A 19,903-nucleotide genomic window follows, 5' to 3' on the forward strand; every position below is an offset into this window, starting at 1 on the left:
CTGTCAAAACCACTGTTTGAGGCACCTGTCAAACACAAAATAAAACCATGAGTTGGAGTAGTGTTATACATAATTATGTCATTAGCCAATAAAAGCCCATCAGGTTTTTGCATAGTGGGATTTTGTACAGTTTGGTGGGAGGGAAAGAGTGGGAGAAAGGGAAGGGAGGTCAAGGCCTTTTCATATCCTATTTGCCATTCTCTTTTCCTGTGAAATAGGTTGCCATGAAAATATATGCCTGAAAATTTGCTCGGATCCATCAAATTAGATCTATCAAAGTGACTAGGCTTGGGCTCCCAGCTGTGCTCTTCCGTTTTATGGATATAAACAAGATCTGAAACAAGAATAAATGGGTTTTAGAAGGATCTACATTCCACATACAGTTTGAGATACACAATACTGAAAACTTCATGTGGAAGGATTATAACTTTATTTCACAGCATCACAGATTTAAGTTGGAATGGACCTCTTCAGATCATCAAGTCCAGCCAGTTTTAGTAATTTTACACTTTTCAGCAAAGATTTATTTCCAACGGGTCAGTCAATTACCAAGTGATCAGTATGTGTCCGAGGTGATCTAGAAAACTGAATTTCTGCACTGTGACTGGTAACAGCACCCAAGATTCACCTACTGCCATTCCCATCCCCTTTTCAGGGCCTGTCTGTACCAATGTTACAGGTGTGATTTATATGGACACTGTATTTTTTCCATTACAGATGGAAAGTTACACGCAGTCTAAAAATCTCGTAAGAGTGTAGCAATTATTACAAATGAACATACCCTGCCCCTCAGCACAGCTTAGCAGTTCAGGCTCAGTGCCTCAGTGACTGGCTCAGCACCTCCCAAACAGAACCAGAGCGAAGGTAAATTGAACACTTAATTGCCCACACCCTTATTTCTAGATACACTTTAGCTTTCCACATACCTGACTTCAAGCAAGTTGCCAAAGCATGTTTTCCTGGGTGGTTTTGATTTTAAACAACACAAACTTTAGAACAGGTCATTTTTCCATAAATACAACCTATGCAAGCTCGAAGAGCACTAGCATTACCTGCAGGAAGCACTTTCCTTCACAATCTTGGCATCTGCTGTATTGATTCCTTCAATAATAGGAGAGTCTGGATTTGCAGATCCGTTGCTGATATGGTCACTGCTTTCATACCCAGATTCTGTCCTCTGAATTTGCCAGTTATCACCATGGAGTTTTCTCTCTGTAAATCCTTTGCTTTTTTCAGCATTCCCTTTTCCCTCAGAATCCAGTGAACTTCGACTTCCTGTATCCTGTTTTGTCTCATCTTCATATATAGTCATTAAACCCTTCTGCATTTGGTTTTCCTTTGGCCAGTGATTAAAGCTCCGCTCCTTTTCATGCTTAGATTTACTGCTCAGGTTTGCTTTGTGCTTTGGGCTGTGCTGTTTTTTCTCAGTCTCACTGAAAATGCTGTCTACATTCAGTGTCTCTCGCATTGGTTTCCAACCTTTACTCCTGCTCCTGCTGCTGATACTTCCTTTGTCCCTGCAGTCTTGACTGGTGTCCGTATCGTAGCCAGTGACGCCATTGGTCCGTGTCCTTGTCACTGGTTTCTCTCCAGCAGGAAAAGGTTCTGTTTTGTTTGATCCAAGCACATGTGCAGAAAGCTTTGCTTGGTGAGGTGCTTGGTTGTCGTGCTTGTAGGGGCCCCTTCCCTGGCTGCTGTAGATCCGCTGATCTGGGCAGTGCCTCAGTCCACTTCCAACCGGAGGAGACCCTGACTTAGCACTGGAACGGTCTTCCCCCAGCAAGTCTTGCAAGAACAAAAAGGAAAAAAAGCTCCATTAAAGTTCTCATTAATATTTCATAGAATGATTTGTGTTGAAATGGACTTTATTAATCATCCAAGTTCCAACTGCCCTGCCACAGGCAGGGACACCTTCCACCAGACCAGGTTGCTCAGAGCCCCATGCAACCTGGCCTTAGACACTTTCAGGATGGAAGCAATCATTTAACAGATATTGTTACAGTCCTAAAGTCTCTTACAGTATCTCTAAAAATCCAGTATGTATTTCAGAATACTGAAAACTGGGAAACTTTAATCTTACAGTGTGGTCTCTTAAAAGGAGAAAAAAATCTGCACAAGCAGCATTGACACTACAAGTTTTTCAATCAACTGTTCTCTGGTTATATTTTTAAAATGTACCTCTTTGTCTGCCAGACTCTTTCCTTGGTCCTCTGTCTGCATCTTTTCGTAAAGATGTGAAGTTTTTCATGTCAGCAGCTTTCTGGGCACACTCTCTGGATAAGTCCTTTAGCCTGTCCTTTTGATCACTGTATCCTAACTTGGCTGCAAAAAATACTTCTTGTCAAACACCATTACTCAAAAGTCATTCATCACCAAAACACATATTTGGACTGTAAGATTTAGTTTTTAGTGTTAGGACTACTTAAACAGACTAAATGAATTATTTAACACAGATTAAGACCGTGAGATTTCTTTTCAACCATAAGATCAAGTCCATTAACACACAGGACTACAAATAGTGCTGATATCACGTGAGTACTGCTGGGGAAAAGCACTCCTCAAGTAGCCAGTGATCCACAGAGCCACACCTCAGCCTCAAATCACTAATGTGCCTTTTAATCAACCACATTACTGGAAAGCTTGACAATGTTTGAGAAATGGAACAAGGCCTTGAGAGCCACTTTAGTTAAAGAATAACAAGGGTAGTAAATATTCTGCATTTACAGTTCTCTGGAAAAGTTAGCGTTCCGTGGCAGATATTCAGATATTACTTAAACATTGAATGAATCTTTGAATAACAACTAAGTCAATGATGGAATTCTTCCCTTAGTCCTGAGGTTAGAACCCACCTGAAATGCTATCAATTGAAATATTTTGTAATAAGACATACCCCGTTCACTGTTTTGGGGGTGGGAGTAGGGAATACATACCTGGACCTCTACCACCACTTGCTTGAATATGGCTTCTGCTGAATGCTGGATTATCTGGCTGAAGTTTTTTATTACTCCTTTGATTAGTGGAGTCTCCAATTCCATTCTCTTTCACATGATCTGATCTAGCAGGAGAATGCTTTTCAAATCCTGTCAAACAACATATTTATCTTTAGAAATAAAAGGCTTCCTTATTTAAATTTCCAATATCTAAATTTAAAAAAAAAAAAAAAAAAAAAGAGGAAGCTTTTTAATTGTGGATTAAAAAGCCAGAAGAGAAACATCACCAGAAACCACGCTACATTTCAATATACTAGGCAATAGGGTTCTGTAATATTTTATATAATGCCGCATTTATAGTGGTAGCCTGCAGTGAAACGGGGTTCTCAATTCTTTGCTCCCTGAAGTAATCTATGTTCTATTGCTACACATGATGGGAACACTAACAAGTCAAATTCAATTTGGCTTTTATTTAAGTTACTTGTAAATTATGCTCAGTATTAAATTTAAAAAGCCAACCCAAGACAGCGGTACAAACTACAGAACCAAAAGACTGGATTCTTACATACCGAGGCCTGTTATATATGAATGTGAGAGAAAAAAGGTTTCCTGAAGCTCCTTCTGATTTTTCCCAAAATTCTGAACTGTGCTCTGTGCGTATATATATAAAAATATACAAACACACATGCTCCAAATCTCAGTATGTGCACGAAGCTTAAGTAAAGTTTCCTTTAATGTAATTTATAAAAGGTATTTTGAATGTTTCAATACACACGTAAGAACACCCACAAATACAAGTAGTCTACAATTTTCTTCTGAAATTAATGAAGTTCTGAGTGGTTACAAACAATCTACAATAGAAGATCTTTTTTTCCCATTACCCAATAGTCTTAATTTGTATCCCCTTATTAACAGGTCTAATACTGAGCATACACACTAATTTCTTTTGTGACTCTTTAGATAATGATTGATAAAAATATTTCAGAACAAAGCAGCCAATCCATTTTTTCTCCTTTATAATCCCCGTTTCAGAAATACAGCTGACACTGTTATTAAAAAAATAAGATACATATAATTACCCAGGTCTTCCCCATTTCCTCCTGCTGCCTTGCATTGAGACCAGTGAATAATCTGCTTTGGTGCATCTTCTGGAGACACAGCTGTGCCATCTGGGTTAGCATAAAATAGCAGCAATGGCTGGAAGTGACACCGAATGCACCTGGACACCACATCTTTCCATTTTGTTCCAATCTAAGAAAAAAACCAGCAAACTAAAACCCCAGAACTTTATCAACAGTGCTGAACCCAAATATGGAAAGAGTAATTCATTAAGCAAGTGACACCAAATGCCTAATTCCAAATGTACATGAAGATACAACATTTTAGCACAGTGGTTTACAGAAATTGCAACAAAAAGATAGAACTAGTTCTACATGGGCTAACAATCAGATCATCACTCCTATGGATACAGCTGGCAGTATCTTCCTTTCTTTAAAAGAAGTACAAATTCAACAATAGACAAGTGCATGAGCATTCTGAAACACTCAGCATTTGTACGGCACAGCCATAAAGCACTGAAATAAATTCTAAAGGTCATTTTAAAAAAACTGACTTACGAAACTGAAGGTTTGTTAAAATAAGAAGGTTGATTTGACTTTCTTCAACATTGGTGTCAGAAGAATGCTCTCCAGAAAAGATCCCAAAATTTGGTAGGAGTACAGCCAATATTTACCTCTTTTACATTAGCATCATCAAACAGCACCCATTTGCAGCTCTTGGTGTGAAAGGCAAAGGCACAGTAATGTCGGCTCGTGTAGCAAATCATTCCCACTAGAAAAAGCTCACTGTTTTTGGCATTTTCATCTGTAACCCTATAAAACAGCTGTAAAAATGATTACATATTTTAAAACATGTGTAAAACACAGCCTCAATTTCCTGACCTACTACTGGCATTTCACCAAGGCAGCTGGTATTTAATGTCCTGTTGTATTACACAATTTTTCCTGAGTATAAATACTGATTTTTGCACTTGCTACATCTATTTTAACTTTTTTTTTTTTTTTGCATACTTGAAAGAGTAAAATATTCATGCTCTGGAATAATTCCACAGTGTCAAACTGAAAATGATATTCCTAGATTTTCAACCAGGAAGTCTCCTACATTAATCATTGTACTTAAGGACAAAACACTTCCAATGGGACTTTTTCCTCTCAGAGAAACTACATTAAGCAGCACATCATAAAGAACAGTAAAAGTAGAAAAACTTTATATAAACATATAAACTTTTTATAAAGTTAAGTTGTGCTTATAAAAAATACATATGAATATTTCTATTTTGTATACATTCTCATATACGTAAAAGAAAAAGTAAAATTAAATTCTAGAAAAAGCAAAAAGTAAGCTTTAGGTCAGATACCCCCGGAAGATAAAGCTGTGTTGCCAGATTCCGCATAACCTCTTCTGTCAGATCAGAGTGTTCTGAATCCCAGACTAAACCGATGGTTACAATCTCAGGACAATTCATAAGAACACGACGAATTTTTATTTTTTGACCACAATTACTCTAGAAAAAAGGAAACAAAAACCATGATGGGAGGGAAAACAAAAGTGTTTAAAAACTGGATGTCCAAAGGTGAGTCACTACACAAGACTTAGTTCAACAAAACAACTCTGCAATGTCTTTAATTCCAAAATTTAGTTACGGTGTTTGTTTCTAACAATTTAAGGATAACATTCTTCATCATAAAAACACTTTGATGAAGACTACAGCTTAACTTCTAATCACCACCTTAAAGCAGAAATCTCTATAACTGGAGCAATAAAATATAACTTCAAGGGCTTTGTTCACCCTAAGCTTGCTGCTCTGAAACAGCAACACGTAACCCTGCTTTTAGAGGAATACTTCTAGCCTGATTTAATATCCTAAAAATTTCGCCTTTGTATCCTAAAGTAATGTAACATTTTTGTTTACTTACAGGACACTTTCTGTAGTCATCAGCAGTATTTGCTGCCTGCAGCAATTCTGCAAACATTTCCGGCTTGAGACGTTCATGTCTCTCCATCATTTTTTCTACTTCATTACTGCAAAAAGTAAATTGCATAACTATGGGTCTCCCTTCTAAAGAGTAACAGGTTTCAGTCAACTCTCAATTAACTATGTTGTATAACTAAAAAGAAAACACACAGTGGTAAAACAGTAGTGATACAAACGTTTTTGTCGAGCTCTCTCTACATCTTGCTTTTGAAATCCAAATGCTATTTTTGGACAGTATCTCAAAAATGTGTTGCAACAAAAAGAATACACATTCATTTTTAGCGCTTAAAAGCCTTCTCTGGCATGCTTTGCATAATATTAGAAGGGTGTACATAGAAAAGTAAGTAACAAGAATAAAGCTCTTACCACAGGGCTGTGGTGGAAATGTAACGCACAAATTCCGTAAAAGGCAACGGATCTGATGATGCTCCACAACTGCGACACACACACTACAAAAATAAAAATACTTTGGATTTTATTTACTCAGGACAGAGAAAACAAGGTATTTGTTAAAGCAATCAAATGAAGGTCTGACCTGCTCATACAGCGTCATAGCAAACTTCTGGTGAGAAATACAGGATTTTGAAGTGCACATATCTGTTTCACTGTTTGGCACTAAGTGAAAATGAATCCTCTCAAGGATATTTTCCTAAAAAGAAATAATAATAGAAATGTAAACTGAACTGATGAAGTCAAAACACACAAGGAACACTACAATTTAATACTCCAACTACACCCCTTGGCTCCCTATGACTGCAATGAGTTTGTCCCCTGAATCAGCAAGGCCATTTTTTCCTTTTGCCAAAAATACCAGAGGTAATGGGAAGAAGTGAATCTATTCAGGTAGATCAGACAGATGATTAGTTCAGGAGTCCAAATGCATTTTGCATAGATGGAGCAGTGATAAGAGGCTCTCTTTCATGACTGCAAGATCTCAAACAGCCTCTTTCAGGAGTTCTCCACTGGATTTTCCTATGTATGTGAAGAAAAAATCTAGCAGGTAACAATTAATTTGGGGATAGTCCCAAAGGATGTCCAAAGCTGAAAGGAACCAAAGCAGCACTCGTATTTTCTGCCCCTCAGATCTGTGTCTGAAGGTTAATACTGGAGGTGTTCAAGGCGAACATTTTCATTGTCTAACACAGGACCTCTTAGGAAGGTCCCTTTACCAGAGTTCCGTGCCATCTCAAGTTACCTTTAAAGGCCACAATCCGTGGCTTGTGTCTTCCAATAAGACACTTCACTGAAGCAGAAGGTAACTACAGCAAGATCTTAAAGTACTCATTCACTCTTGGGTAAAAAAATAGAAATCTCTTCTGCAGCAAAATTCAGCAATGAGCTGGCCAGTTGTAACACACTGTATCTCAACAGCCAGTGATTCAATACTTGGAGGAACAGACTATATATTCAAATCCATAGGTGCTTCTCCTGATAACCTTTCTCTCCATCACAACACTTCTAGTAGTGATTCAGAGTTCACCATCCTCACCAACCTCCTGCTCTGCCTGAGCTACAGAGTTAAAGGAGGAAAACATGGAACAAATGCAAGGGTCCTCCATCCCCCTTACCTGACACTTACTCCATGTGTCTGTTGCCCTAAATTGGCACAAAGAAACTCAGCAGGATTATATTATTTGAATCCTACCCATGAGCCTGGAACGACCAAACCCACTAAACTAACATATTTCTACTCAACTCTCACAAAGAACACTTACAAAGCACTCTGCTGCATCATCCATGAATCCCAGCTGGAAACGCTGCTCATCCTTGAAGCTTTCTGCGAGGGCATGTCTCATGTTATCTGACGGGAGGGCTTTTTCTCGACTGTGTTGGAACTGTGAAAAGATTGCCTAGGAAGAAATGTAATGATTACTTAGCTTCATTAGTCACTTGGCTAGACATCGTGGTTCTACACAAATACATAATTTCTTGCATAAATATGTAAAATATTTATATTTATAATGCTTACAGACCCATGTACCTTTCATAATTACTGTTTTTTCTTCAAATTACTATGCTTCTGTGTTTTGCTACTGATTCCTCTATAAGAAGTTATTGTACCAAACTGAACACTGAACCTGTAGAACAACAACATACAGGATATAAAACTACAAGTGATTGACTTGTGCTCCCAGAAGAAACACAAGCCCTGTTCTGTATATAACTATATAGCTTTTTTAATTTGGCCACTGGAATAGCAGTTCATCCATATGTATCTCATGTTTACAGAGGTGTGTATTTCTTAGGGCATAATGTAATACCATTCATGATTCACTATATAATGTAATATTTACTACTTAGGAGGGGAGTATATTTTTATTAAAATTATGGATATGCAAAACCTCCCATAAACAAGACAGAATGCCGATAATCCTTGCTATGAAACTAGCTCAGTGCTGAATCAGTGCACATAAAACAAGAGGAAAGGTCAATATCTGCAGTTCTGGAACATGATAATAAATTGCACTTGGTTTTTAATTCATTTCCCAGAAGAGAGAGTTGGCTGCTACTTTTCTTTTTGGCAGAAATACCCATCCAAGTGAGCTCATGATTTAGCAAGTAAGGGAGGTTGATTCTGAAAAGAACTGAAAGTTAAAAGCTATTAAATGAATTACAGATTTGCAGATATTTAAAGGTGTATTCCCAAGTCAAGAATTCTAAGTCAAACTTTAAGGAGAGCTGAAGAGACTAAAGACAAAGCAAGTCAGGAGAAGCCATGTAAAATATAAATAAGAATATGCATTCTTCACATAGACTTCCTATGGTTAAAATCTGTTGGATAGAAAGCAAAGATATAACAGATAAGCAAAGTTTCAGTGCTAACAAAAAGTAGTGTTTTAACCATGATGCATTCCAGGGGGTCTCTCAAATATTTGATCTTCCCTCTCAAAACAAAAAGCATGGACTACGGACAAAAATTCAGCCACTATCTCCATGTAAACATTCAAAATGAAGTTTTTAACAGCTCTGCTTTGAAAACATTTATCCCTTCCCATTTTGGCTGCTAGGTCATTTTTTGGTATGAAACATAGCTTTATATGTCCTGCTAAAAAAAAAAAACCAAAACCAAACCAGTACAGATAAGCAGTTATGCACATAGGTATGCTCAGTTTAGTGGCCTGCATAGTCAAAGTCCCAGAATTTATTAGCTGTGCTTTTAGTTTATAGGAGAGGCTGACACAGATAAAATATCCTTCATTGTTGAACAGGTAAGAAGGGTTAAAATAGCCCAAGACCACCAAAAAAACGCAACCCAGCCAAAAAAACCCACCCAAGTCACAAACAAGTCACTGTTTATCTTCATCCAGTGTATATATTGCATGGAAATGAAAACGTTCAAGATTCTGAACACAGAACAAACAGAATTACTCAACCAGCACCTCTAAAGAGCCAAGAAAGCAAAAGCAGTGGAGTACAGAACAGCTGGGGACAGATACTTCCAAATGAATTAACTACTCTTTTTTGAGGTCAGTACACGGAATTAAAGATCACAACTACACAGTTACAAAAAATCCCACTCTAACCAACTCCAGGATAGGCAGAAATACCACTTTGTATCAGTACTCTTGGGAGTACAGCATTCATTCTACCAAAATGGGAAGATGTCAGCCCAGGCAATGAAAGACATCCAGGCACAGTGAGCCATTGGGGTAAATTACACAAGATGCATCAGGGGAGTAACGAATCCCTCAAAAACAGATACTTGAACAAATAAGAAAATCCCAACATTCTAAGTTACAACAGCCTCGTGAAGCAACTGAAGGTAGTGTATGGCTTTGGAAGGTGACTTAAAGTGATGCAAAACCTAAAGTAAAGCTGTCACCCTAAAACAGAAACAAGATTTAATCTGAAAACTCTTGGTATGCCCAAGCTATGGGTCAGCACTTTATGTACTGAGAAAATCAAGTGTTTGGCACACAAAACCACCCTTATGCATTTTTTCATTAGGAATTTTATCACTTATCAGACGGTAATATAATTATTGTAAAGAAAAAAACACACATATATTCAAACACTGTGGGAAAGACCGAAAGCAGACGTATGCAAATAAAAGAGAAATATCTCCAAGAGGCAGCTAGAAATTTTAAAAGACAACATAACTCATTTGAACTGACAGAAGTTTTATGTTTAAGCAGACTAGAATTAGGGTACTGTAAAATTTTTTCTTTAAATACAAGAACATATTTCTGTTACAAACACCTGTTAAAAACTACCTTAAATTTAAATTGCTCCTTTACACAAGAATTCCTCAGTCACCCAGGAATAGGTATGATACAGACACAAATCAAAAAATAATGATTTGAATTATTTTTCCCTCATTTTGAAATATGGTTCTTCCAGAATTTTTTATTTACCTTTAAAGCACAAAATATGCAGGCATCTCCTTGACACACGTGTCCAGTTAAACCTCTTAAACTTCGTCGAAATATGTCAAGTTGCCATAATACCTACAAAAATAAAGAAAAAATAAGTCATCAGTTCTGAAGGTTCTTTGTTTAACACAACATACAGTAGATTTTAATTGTTTTCTAATTTCACATCACATACAACTTAAGTACCAGTATTGCTGCAAGAATTCTAGTTTTTTTCTGTTAGTTTGGTAAATTGTGGAGGCAGAAATGAAAGCTTTACATTCACCATTTAAGATTCAGATCTGTCTTTTAAATTTTGAAACAATGTAAAGAAAGAAAGAGCTGAAGTACTCTCAAGGAAACAAGCAGCAAAGCTAAACTCTGTACAGGGATTGTAGCAGTTTTCTTAAAGCTCTACATCAGAGTTATGTCTATACTACATTCTTATGGCCTCTTACTAAAATGATTGCTGAACTACATTTGTTTTTCCATAGATCAAAATAATCCTGGTGCTTAAACAGGTATGTTTCTACCTCTTATTTGTGTAAATACCCTGCAAAAAGGTAGTAACAGCTTGGCTACACTACACTGCTTTCAATATCTAACGTCTTGGGTACATACAAAGTAGTTCAGAAAGTTGTCCATGGAAAAAATAAAAATACAACCCCTAAAAATGAGTTGTCAAGAGGCACAGTAAGACAACAGCTGCAAATCCCGGGGGGAGAAGATATTCCTGTCTATAAATACAAAAGCTAAAATGAATTAGGATGTATTGGAAAATGAAAGTCCAAAGCTCAGTACTGAAGGTTGAGCACAGGTTAAAAAAAAAAGAAAGGAACACATTCCTCCTTGTAAAAGGGCAGTCACCAACCATCTGCCACCGTTTGATAAACAGCACTGGGTTGTGAAGTTGTAGGATTGTCTGAAACTAGAACTAAAAATTACTTAGGGCTTCATTTTAGGGCACCTAAATGAAAATAGCAGAACTGCATGAGAATATTAGGTCATGCTACTCCCACTGCACGCAAAACAGCAAATACTCTACTAAAACTACAGTACATTTTTAATTTAAATACATATATCTATAGATACCATACACACCACATAGCTATACCTCTCATATCTCCTAGGTTTAAATCTGTGCCATTTTAAAGTCGTCCAATTTTTAGGAAGTCTACGCCTCTATTAAGCCCTCTGCCAGTTTGAGAAGTAATTCTGTACAATTTAAAAACATTCAGGTCCAAAATCTGAGCACTACAAAAACTACCTTGTTATAAAGAGAATTCCAAGTCATGTTTCTTTGGTAGCAAGTGTATCTCCTACTCTAATTCCACAAATCTTTCCTAAGATTAGAATCAAAGCTCTCACTATATGTGCATGTTCTGATATACCCCAGTATCATAGGTTCAGGTGCTAATTCTGAGAAAATGGTATTTTAATAAAAATAGTGTCCTATTCAATACACGTAGTAATGGTTGCCCCACACAAAAAAAAGTCATGTAAATTTTTGCTATGTTTGACAGAAATGCTACTTTTAAAATTCAAGCAGAAAGTTTTAAAGTTTTGACTCCTACATTTTCAAATACAAAAGGGAAGTTTTTCAGATATTCCTGATACATGCAAATAAAATTCTGTGCAAAATTAAGTATTTAATACTCTCAATTCCTTAAAATTAAATGCTTAATAAAATTACCTTCACACGGTGTCTTCTTCCTACAATTGCCATTTTTGTTTCCCCCACACACTTTGGAAAGTCTGTTCAAAAAATGTTTAATAGATGAAGTCTTCTCTTACCTGAACAGCACTATTAAGAAAGCAGCTGTTTTGTCCAGGTTCGTTTAATAAGCCTTTTGTAGGGGCCAGGGACAGGATACTTCCAGGCTGATAAACTTTTCCAAGGTTACCCCCAGGTTTTCTTAGGAATTTCACCCATGCCATTATTTTTTAGAGTTTATAATCGCAATGTTCACGCTTAAATATTTAAGGATATGATGGGTGCAAGGCAAAGAAGGTGGTTCTACAATAATATTTCTAAAGTCATGCCATTCCATTCAACTCTGTGCAGTAGTAACCATCCACGGACTTAAGTCCACTCTCCATGAGCAGCTGTCAGCCATCCATCAGGATCAGTCAGTCTCCCAGTAAAAATAAGCTGAAGAAAGTTTTTAACCCTCAGTCTTAAAAAAAAAAGATAAATAAAGGTGTCCAGTTTAACGTTAAAACATGTTAAAAGTCATTAGAATAAAAGTTCTTATTAAGCACGTTGCACAGTAACTGACTTCTTCCAGGGATATCAATAAAGTATTACTATAAATCATTAGTTGTATTATATTGAATGTTATATATATATATATCACTGAACTAGAAAGTTCTTTTCAGGTGTTATACTCCTGTTCTCTCATTTTGTTCCATGTTCTTTTTACTTCTAACTGTAACCCATGAAATATATTCCAGTTTAGAAGACTCCATGTTTATTTCATTCTCTTTCCAGTGAACCTGAAATAAGAAAAAACAGAAAGTATTAAAAAAAAATCAAAAATGCTAAAGACCTAAATTAGAAAAGAGATCATGGCTAAAACAACCTCTAAATCTAAAGGCAGATGAAATAGCCAGGAAAGATGAGAAGAAAAAATCACCACCTAAAAATTGTTTCTAAAGTGGAAAAATTAAGTTATTTTATCTATCATAATTTATTATCTTCTAAGTTTTTATACATCTCTAAAGACCAAAATAAAATTGCTGTAAAGGTTCTCCTAATAATCTGCAACAGCTTATAAAAAGATCATATAATACACAAGATATTCAATCTTTAAATCTCCAAGTCTGCTAAAAACATTACCAAGAAACAAATACTTTTATTCAACACTCGAAAACCTAAGTTGGTTTTGATTTCAGTTCTACAGACGGATTGTCAGCTAGTACTCAGCTTTCAGAAGTTTGTACTACCTACTAAACACTACATAAATATGTCATTAACCTGGCTGCATTCTCAAAGCAACCAGAAAAACAGTGCTAACAGCAAAGCAAGAACATTCTGGTTGCTGCCCTAATAACCAATTCCAAGATTTTCAAACTTCAACAATAAGGGTTATTTCTCCAGTTCTTGAAGGAGCATGTTTAAGGTTAAATGACTCAATTTTCAGAACATCCCCACAACCACATGTAAATCCCAAGCAGTGATCCTCTCACAACAATGGATTATTTTGCCAGTTTGGCATTACTACATCACCCACACAAACATTTGAAGGAATGGCACAGAAGAGAATGAATTTAAATAAGTCAAAGTAATTAGGGTTGCATATGTGGGAAAGAAAGAAAGAAAAAAAAAAAGGGTGAAATTTGGGCCTCATGTTTCAACTGTGAGATTCATCTTAGATTTCACAAGCATGTGAGATACTGAAGACATATCAATATACTTCAAAACCTGCAGCTTCTCACTACAATTTTTTCTACTGTGTAAACCTTCCAAGATTGATGAGGAGCATTAAAAAACAAAAAAAGAATTGTGTAGTTGGAATACTGTATAAACTGGAAGAGAACTTTGCTCAGCTCAGAACAAGAAACGCCACATTCACAGAAAACCATTCTACAGCTCTTTAACACAGTACAGCTGGGCTATGTTGCTTTCAATAACACCCACAGGAAGTCTTGCACCCCTAAAACCAGTCCCCTTTATTTAAGAGAAATATTGGTACTTGCTTGTGTTTAAAAATAAAATCAATAACTGGAACCTAACCAAAACTCTCTTTTGCCCCATGAATAATCAGATGAGTTCTGTTTGTTTACTGATGTTCCTGTATCTCACCCGTAAGTAATTTGATTTAATAATACTGGAGATAGTAAGTGCGATTTGTGGCAGCACTGAGCAAGGAGTCTGAAATCTAACTGTAAACTGACCTTGACAGAACATCATGTAACAATTTTGTTTTCTTTATATTCACTTCAATAAATCCAGAAAGAGGAAATGAAAAGAGACTGTAGCTGGAAATGTGTATCAGTTTCAGATCTTATTAGACATGCACATGTTGTTTTGGAAACAAGAGTTCATCCGGAACAATTTAAGATAATGACAAAGAGCATTCATTTACTAAGAACTTAGAGGAAGTAATTTTCTCTTGCATTTCAGGGATGCCCTAGAACTAACACTCCATGCACCAAGCATTTAGCTGTTAGGCTAGGTCTCAGGAAAAGTTATAATGATTCCCTGCAAGAATTTAATTTAAAAATGTTTCTGGATTAGCTCTGTGTTACTGTCCCATTGCATTAAAATGCTTCCTGTTTAATTTCACGTCCACAAAGTTGTGAGTACAAATAATTCCATTTATCACACAATCTTAATCTAATAAATTACAGAACACATTCGTTGCACAGTTTTCATACGTAGAAGTTCCACTGCACCTTTTTTCTCCACTGCATCAAATACTAAGGTGCATGGCTTCTCCTTCATTAGTAAGAGGGGCACTGTAGATGAGCCTTCCAATGGTGCCATAAGCAATGGGATTAATTTGTCATCACAGCCTCTCCCTAAGGTGAGAAAGTCTATAGTAACATCTTGTTTTGAAATTTACATTGTACAAATATCTCAGTTTTGATTTGAAAAAAACCCCAAAACAGCAAGAATATTATTCCTCTGCTGACAAGCCTACCCCCATCACAGATGGTTCCATAAACCAGAGAAGTGCTGCTGCTGATTCAGTTTTGCCTGCTTCACCTCCCATGAGTTTGGTCGAACTTTTAGGTGACTGGGACTTGGACCAGACTCCCATAGCCTAAATTCAAGTCAATAGCATTATAATTAGGACCTGAAGACTTCTTCCTTGTCTGTGGTAAGCCAGTGTTGCTAAGGGCACTGAAGCATTTATTAACCAGCAGGGTTTACCAGTTCTTTTTAAGTTCTTGGCTTGACAAAGGTGTGAGTGGCAGAGTACAGAGCATCAGTGAGTTGCGGATGCCCCATCCCTGGAAGGGTTCAAGGCCAGGTTGGATGGTGCTCTGAGCAACCTGGTCTAGTAAAAGGTGTCCCTCCCCATGGCACAGGGTTTGGACCACGATGATCTTTAAGGTCCCTTCCAACCCAAGCCATTTTGTGACTGAACCATACTGAGTCTTCAATAAGTGCAATCTTTTAGGAAAAGAGTTATTTCACACAGGGTTACTGACATGCTACAGAAGATTTTTAGCAGCTGAGAGTTAAAGGAATACTCTTGCCCTTCAGACTACAGGAATTGATTTTGGACAACTGTTCTCAGTTGTCTCAAAGACACTAAACAAGGGATATAAGCTCTCAAACCAATGTCTATTTACCAGCCTAACTCCTTCTACCTTGCCCAATTTCAGTCACTGTTCTTCAGTCACGAGTAATCTCATCAAGCACTTGGCTACCCTTAGTCGTGCAGCCTTACAAGACAAAATACATGCCTGTCAAAAATTTCTGGCACTTGCCTTTACAGCTTTCAGAACAACAAACCCACTTGTCAGCAGAACTGCACGTTATCACCTGTTTGGTTGGTACACCCCAGCACGTAACTGCAGCTGGCACAGACTCCTCAGTGTAAGAAGCAGTGTCACTGACGGAGCTTAGGAATCAGTGTAGCAGATATTTTGCCTAAACAATCCCTTTCTACAAGCACATTTGGGTTTAAGCATCTTTGATATCCATTTAGATAAAACCGATGAGATAAACAGTTGGCTCTGTGAACACTGGAACTACCAATGCCTGGGCTCCTGATAATTTTCTGTCTCATGGCTGAGTTCTTGCAGTTTTCTCCCCATTTGGGGCATAAGCCAACTTTGCTCCCCACATCATCTTACAAGGTCTCCCTTCCAGCCAGCTGCCTCTTTTCATGCACTTTCTAAGTACATAATCATCTTTGAGGCTTCTATCCCTTCTGTCAAATTGAGTGGAAACCAGCCAATAAGTTCAAAAGTTGTTGACTGCTTCTATCCCTGAAATTTGGCTGAAGAATAGTTATTTACATCTTCTCAGCTTCACTTTGCAACTGCTCACAGTGTGTTGCACAAATTAGTAATGGCAAACCTTTCTCATGCCCAGTGCTGGGGTTACTTTTAAGCCACACAGCTTTTTGCTTCTGCTTGCAGTTCATGCCTCTGTGCTGAGCCTGGCAACCCCACCCAACAGTCTGACAATTCTGGAAAATCAATTCCTAAACTGATGTAACTTAGGAATTTAGACACAAGACAACAAAAATTGTGAAGGAACAGTGTTGAAATATATTATGAGAGAATAAAGCTATGATGGGAAACCACTAAAGATCTCTGCAACTAGCCAATATTATTAGGACTGGTGTTACTGTCTCCTCCTTAACAGAGTGAAATTCATCAAAAATTCAACAACTTGCAACTGCAAGAATTTGAGTGTTTTCCTCAGCTCAAAAGGTTGTCATTTAAAATTGCCAATTTTTGTCAACAGAACAAAAATCTGATTTGTATTGTGACAGTGCTGGAGGTTGTAATGATTTTTCCCTACATTTAAAAAAAGAAATAAATAAACAGTGAAGCTGCTTTAAAAATGTAGAAAAAGACCAAAATTCGAAAGGAGTGATCTCTTACGCCCACCTCAATGAGGCTGAATCTTAATTTGTTTGGTCCCTGCACAGATCCTGTCCCGTTCCACCTTTAGGCCCCCGTTAAATATATTTGTCAACAGATTTCATGCACCATAAGATACATGTACACTTTTAGTAGCCACCAGTCTCTGTCTTTGGAAATCATGCTATTCACTTCAAAAGCTGTCACAGAAATATGTTTACAGGAAGGCAAATTCTCACTATTTTAAACATCAGAGAGGGAGAAAACTTCATTAATAGCACTTACTTGCAGCACACCTAAGATGAAACGAGCAACACTACAAGAAAAGGCCAATACCAGTATATGATCACTGGCTGGTATTGGTCTGACACATTCTTTCTCCTTTGGTTACTGACTCAAAAGTCCCCAAGACAGCAAAGGAATATTTGATGGTATCTCCTCTAGAAATTCTTCCAAACAATCCCTGAAGATTTTAAACCCAGACCTTTTCTATTTGCAAGATTCTATTGTCTCTTCTCGAGCCCTTGCCTATTTAGCTGTCCCTCCTATGCCAAACCACTGCTCCTGCACGTCACACTTCTCTGTATCCTTCCAGGACAGAGAACCAGAAGCATAGATGCTATCCCAGATGGCTTTTGTATAAGTGCACAATTTTTTCTTTAAGCTGTTCCAATAAAAACTTTCCTGTTTGCATCAAAACCAAAACAACAGGTTCACAGCTCAGCCTCCCTCATCTGTTAAAAGAGAAACCGACTTCAGAAATAGCTACGATGGGAACTCTGAGTAAAGATCTTAAAGAACACAAATTCCCGGCCCAGGACACAGGCCAGCATTTACAGTGAATCATCACACAGACACTACGGAGAAGATTTTTATTTCTTCATCTTCCTACAGCTTTACACGTGATTTTTTCAAAGACTACAATGTACTCTTTCCTGAGCCTCAGAAAGATAGAACGTGTCTTTACAGTGATAATTTTCACACTTGCCCTTTTATCTCAGATTAATTGCCTTGCCTTTCAGCTGTTTGATCATTAACAGAAGTGCAAAATACCAAGTTCTGCTCTTTCTTGAAAAGCTTTCTGATTTCTTAAGTCACCGGGAAAAAACGACATAACTGAGTTACAAGGAATGGTAACACGAGCATCATCTTTAAACCCACGCATATTTTATAGGCTTGACCAAAAAAAGAGAATGTTTTAACGTCTGAATCACTACACTTCATGTATTTCTTCAAGAACGAATCCTGTACAAACCTTCCTACAAACATTTCACTCAGCCTACACATCTACAATCCTGATCCAGCCTCAACCCATCATCACTTAACCCGGCCCCAACAAACTCCAACTTGTTTCTGCTTAAATCATGAAGTTTCTGAAGAATTCTGTGCATGGGTTTTGCTCCCATCACTACACCCCTCAGTGACTAAACTGTTTTACTCTATCAAGAGGCATTGACCAAGAAAAAAAACCCAAGTGCTGCTACCGATACCTTGGAACGCAGAGTAACCAAAACACATGATAGTGCCAATACCCTGTCACACACCCAAATGATTTTGTCAGTAGCACATCATGCACACTGTATGGCCAAAAAATATTCTGCACTAATAAGGCTTGATATGTAAGTCAAGTGCATATTTTTTGTGTTTTTACTGTCAACATACCACGGGTCAAGAATAATAACTTTTTATACAAGTAATTTGATGCTTAAAAAAAATAACCAGTAAATACCTCTTACTTTATAACAATTTGTTAGGGCAAGAAGGGATTATTTACCATTTGACAAGGCTAATTTATAGTCAGATTATAACATGAGGTCTCACTATTTTGACACCAAAAAACACCCATTCATTCTATAAGAAAAGAGCAGGTAATCATAAAATCAGTCAAGGGATTTTCCATTGCCTTGGGGTGGAAGGGGATACTGCATCATCAATCAGGCATAATACTGTTTGCACGATTAAGTTGTTGTTCTTAAAATAATGCTAGTAGCTTCAAAGTTAAGAAAGCTTAAGTGGTTTGGTGGTTTTGGTGGGAGGTTGCATGTGCAAAATAAAGCACTAAGTAGAGATATGTAAAACTCACACTTATTCCGGGAAGGGAAAAAAATCCACATTGAGACAACAAGTCATGGTTCCTCTGAAAAGCTATTTTTGAAATATTTGCATTGAAAACCAAAGTAAGGGATATAGGTAAACTTAGACCAGATGCTAAGCAGGTGATTTGCATACATTTACATACATCTACCCACATGCCTCTGAAACTCCATCTGTACGAACACACAGCAAACAACTCTGCCTCCAAAACGCTGCAAACTGATTAAATTTCAAACAAACCTGTACAAACTACCTGTACTGGCATTTCCTGTTCCAGACAGCCTCTGGAAACACAGCTGGAGAGCTCGCTGGTGGGCACGGAACGGGCGCGTTGAACATTAACCGCGCACCGCGGCTTGCTCGGAGCCCTCACCGCCGCTCGCGGGGTCCCCGCTCCAGCTCCGCGCCCCTCCGCTTACACAACGCGCGGGGGCAAAGCTGCCCGCGGCCCCGGAGCTGCCGCTGACCCCCACCCACGCAGCCCCGGCGGGGATTTAACTCCAGCCTGGAGGAGGTGGCGGTCCCGTCCCCCGGCGCTCCGTCCCCACCTCGACACTGCGGCCGCCTCCCCCGCCGGCACCGCGGCCACAACCGTGCCCAATCCCCAGCCCGAGCCAACCTCTGCCCACTGCAATTTACACCCTGCCCGACCCGCCGCTCAGCCCCTATCCCACCCCCGGCTCAGTCCCCGCAGACCCCCGGCTCACCCGGCGGCTCTTCGCGCAGCTCCTCTCCCGCCCCCTCCCGGCGGCAACTCCAGGCGCGGCCCCGCCCTCACGGCAACTTTTGCTTCCCCCGCTTCCCGCTCCTCCTTCGCGCTCCCCTCCCCGGCCCGGCACCGTCGCGCCTGCGCAGTGAGGCGGCAGCCTGGACGCTTTCCTAGTGCGGTATCCCGGATATTCCCGAGCCAGGGGAGGGAGAGACGGAGAGAGAGGCGGGGCGGG

At 38.5% G+C, this 19,903-nt stretch overlaps 1 protein-coding gene across 3 annotated transcripts in view; it reads right to left on the reverse strand.

Moving 5' to 3' along the window:
- The window catches only part of USP53 (ubiquitin specific peptidase 53), a 29,978-nt gene extending 10,214 nt beyond the window's left edge, over window positions 1-19,764 (reverse strand). Inside the window, exons 1-13 of one of the 3 annotated variants that reach the window (XM_048303449.1) lie at window positions 19,667-19,764; window positions 12,111-12,812; window positions 10,320-10,412; window positions 7,680-7,814; window positions 6,500-6,613; window positions 6,331-6,413; window positions 5,906-6,011; window positions 5,347-5,493; window positions 4,663-4,812; window positions 4,010-4,181; window positions 2,931-3,080; window positions 2,179-2,322; window positions 1,053-1,785 (exon numbers count right to left, since the gene is read on the reverse strand). In XM_048303449.1, the coding sequence (XP_048159406.1) occupies window positions 1,053-1,785; window positions 2,179-2,322; window positions 2,931-3,080; window positions 4,010-4,181; window positions 4,663-4,812; window positions 5,347-5,493; window positions 5,906-6,011; window positions 6,331-6,413; window positions 6,500-6,613; window positions 7,680-7,814; window positions 10,320-10,412; window positions 12,111-12,254 (2,171 nt within the window). In that variant the 5' untranslated portion in view covers window positions 12,255-12,812; window positions 19,667-19,764. The other 2 variants (XM_048303450.1, XM_048303451.1) reach the window with 2 other exon arrangements.
- Between the last annotated feature and the right edge of the window lie 139 nt (window positions 19,765-19,903).

This window comes from Corvus hawaiiensis, chromosome 5, assembly GCF_020740725.1.
Source record: "Corvus hawaiiensis isolate bCorHaw1 chromosome 5, bCorHaw1.pri.cur, whole genome shotgun sequence".
NCBI lineage: Eukaryota > Metazoa > Chordata > Aves > Passeriformes > Corvidae > Corvus > Corvus hawaiiensis.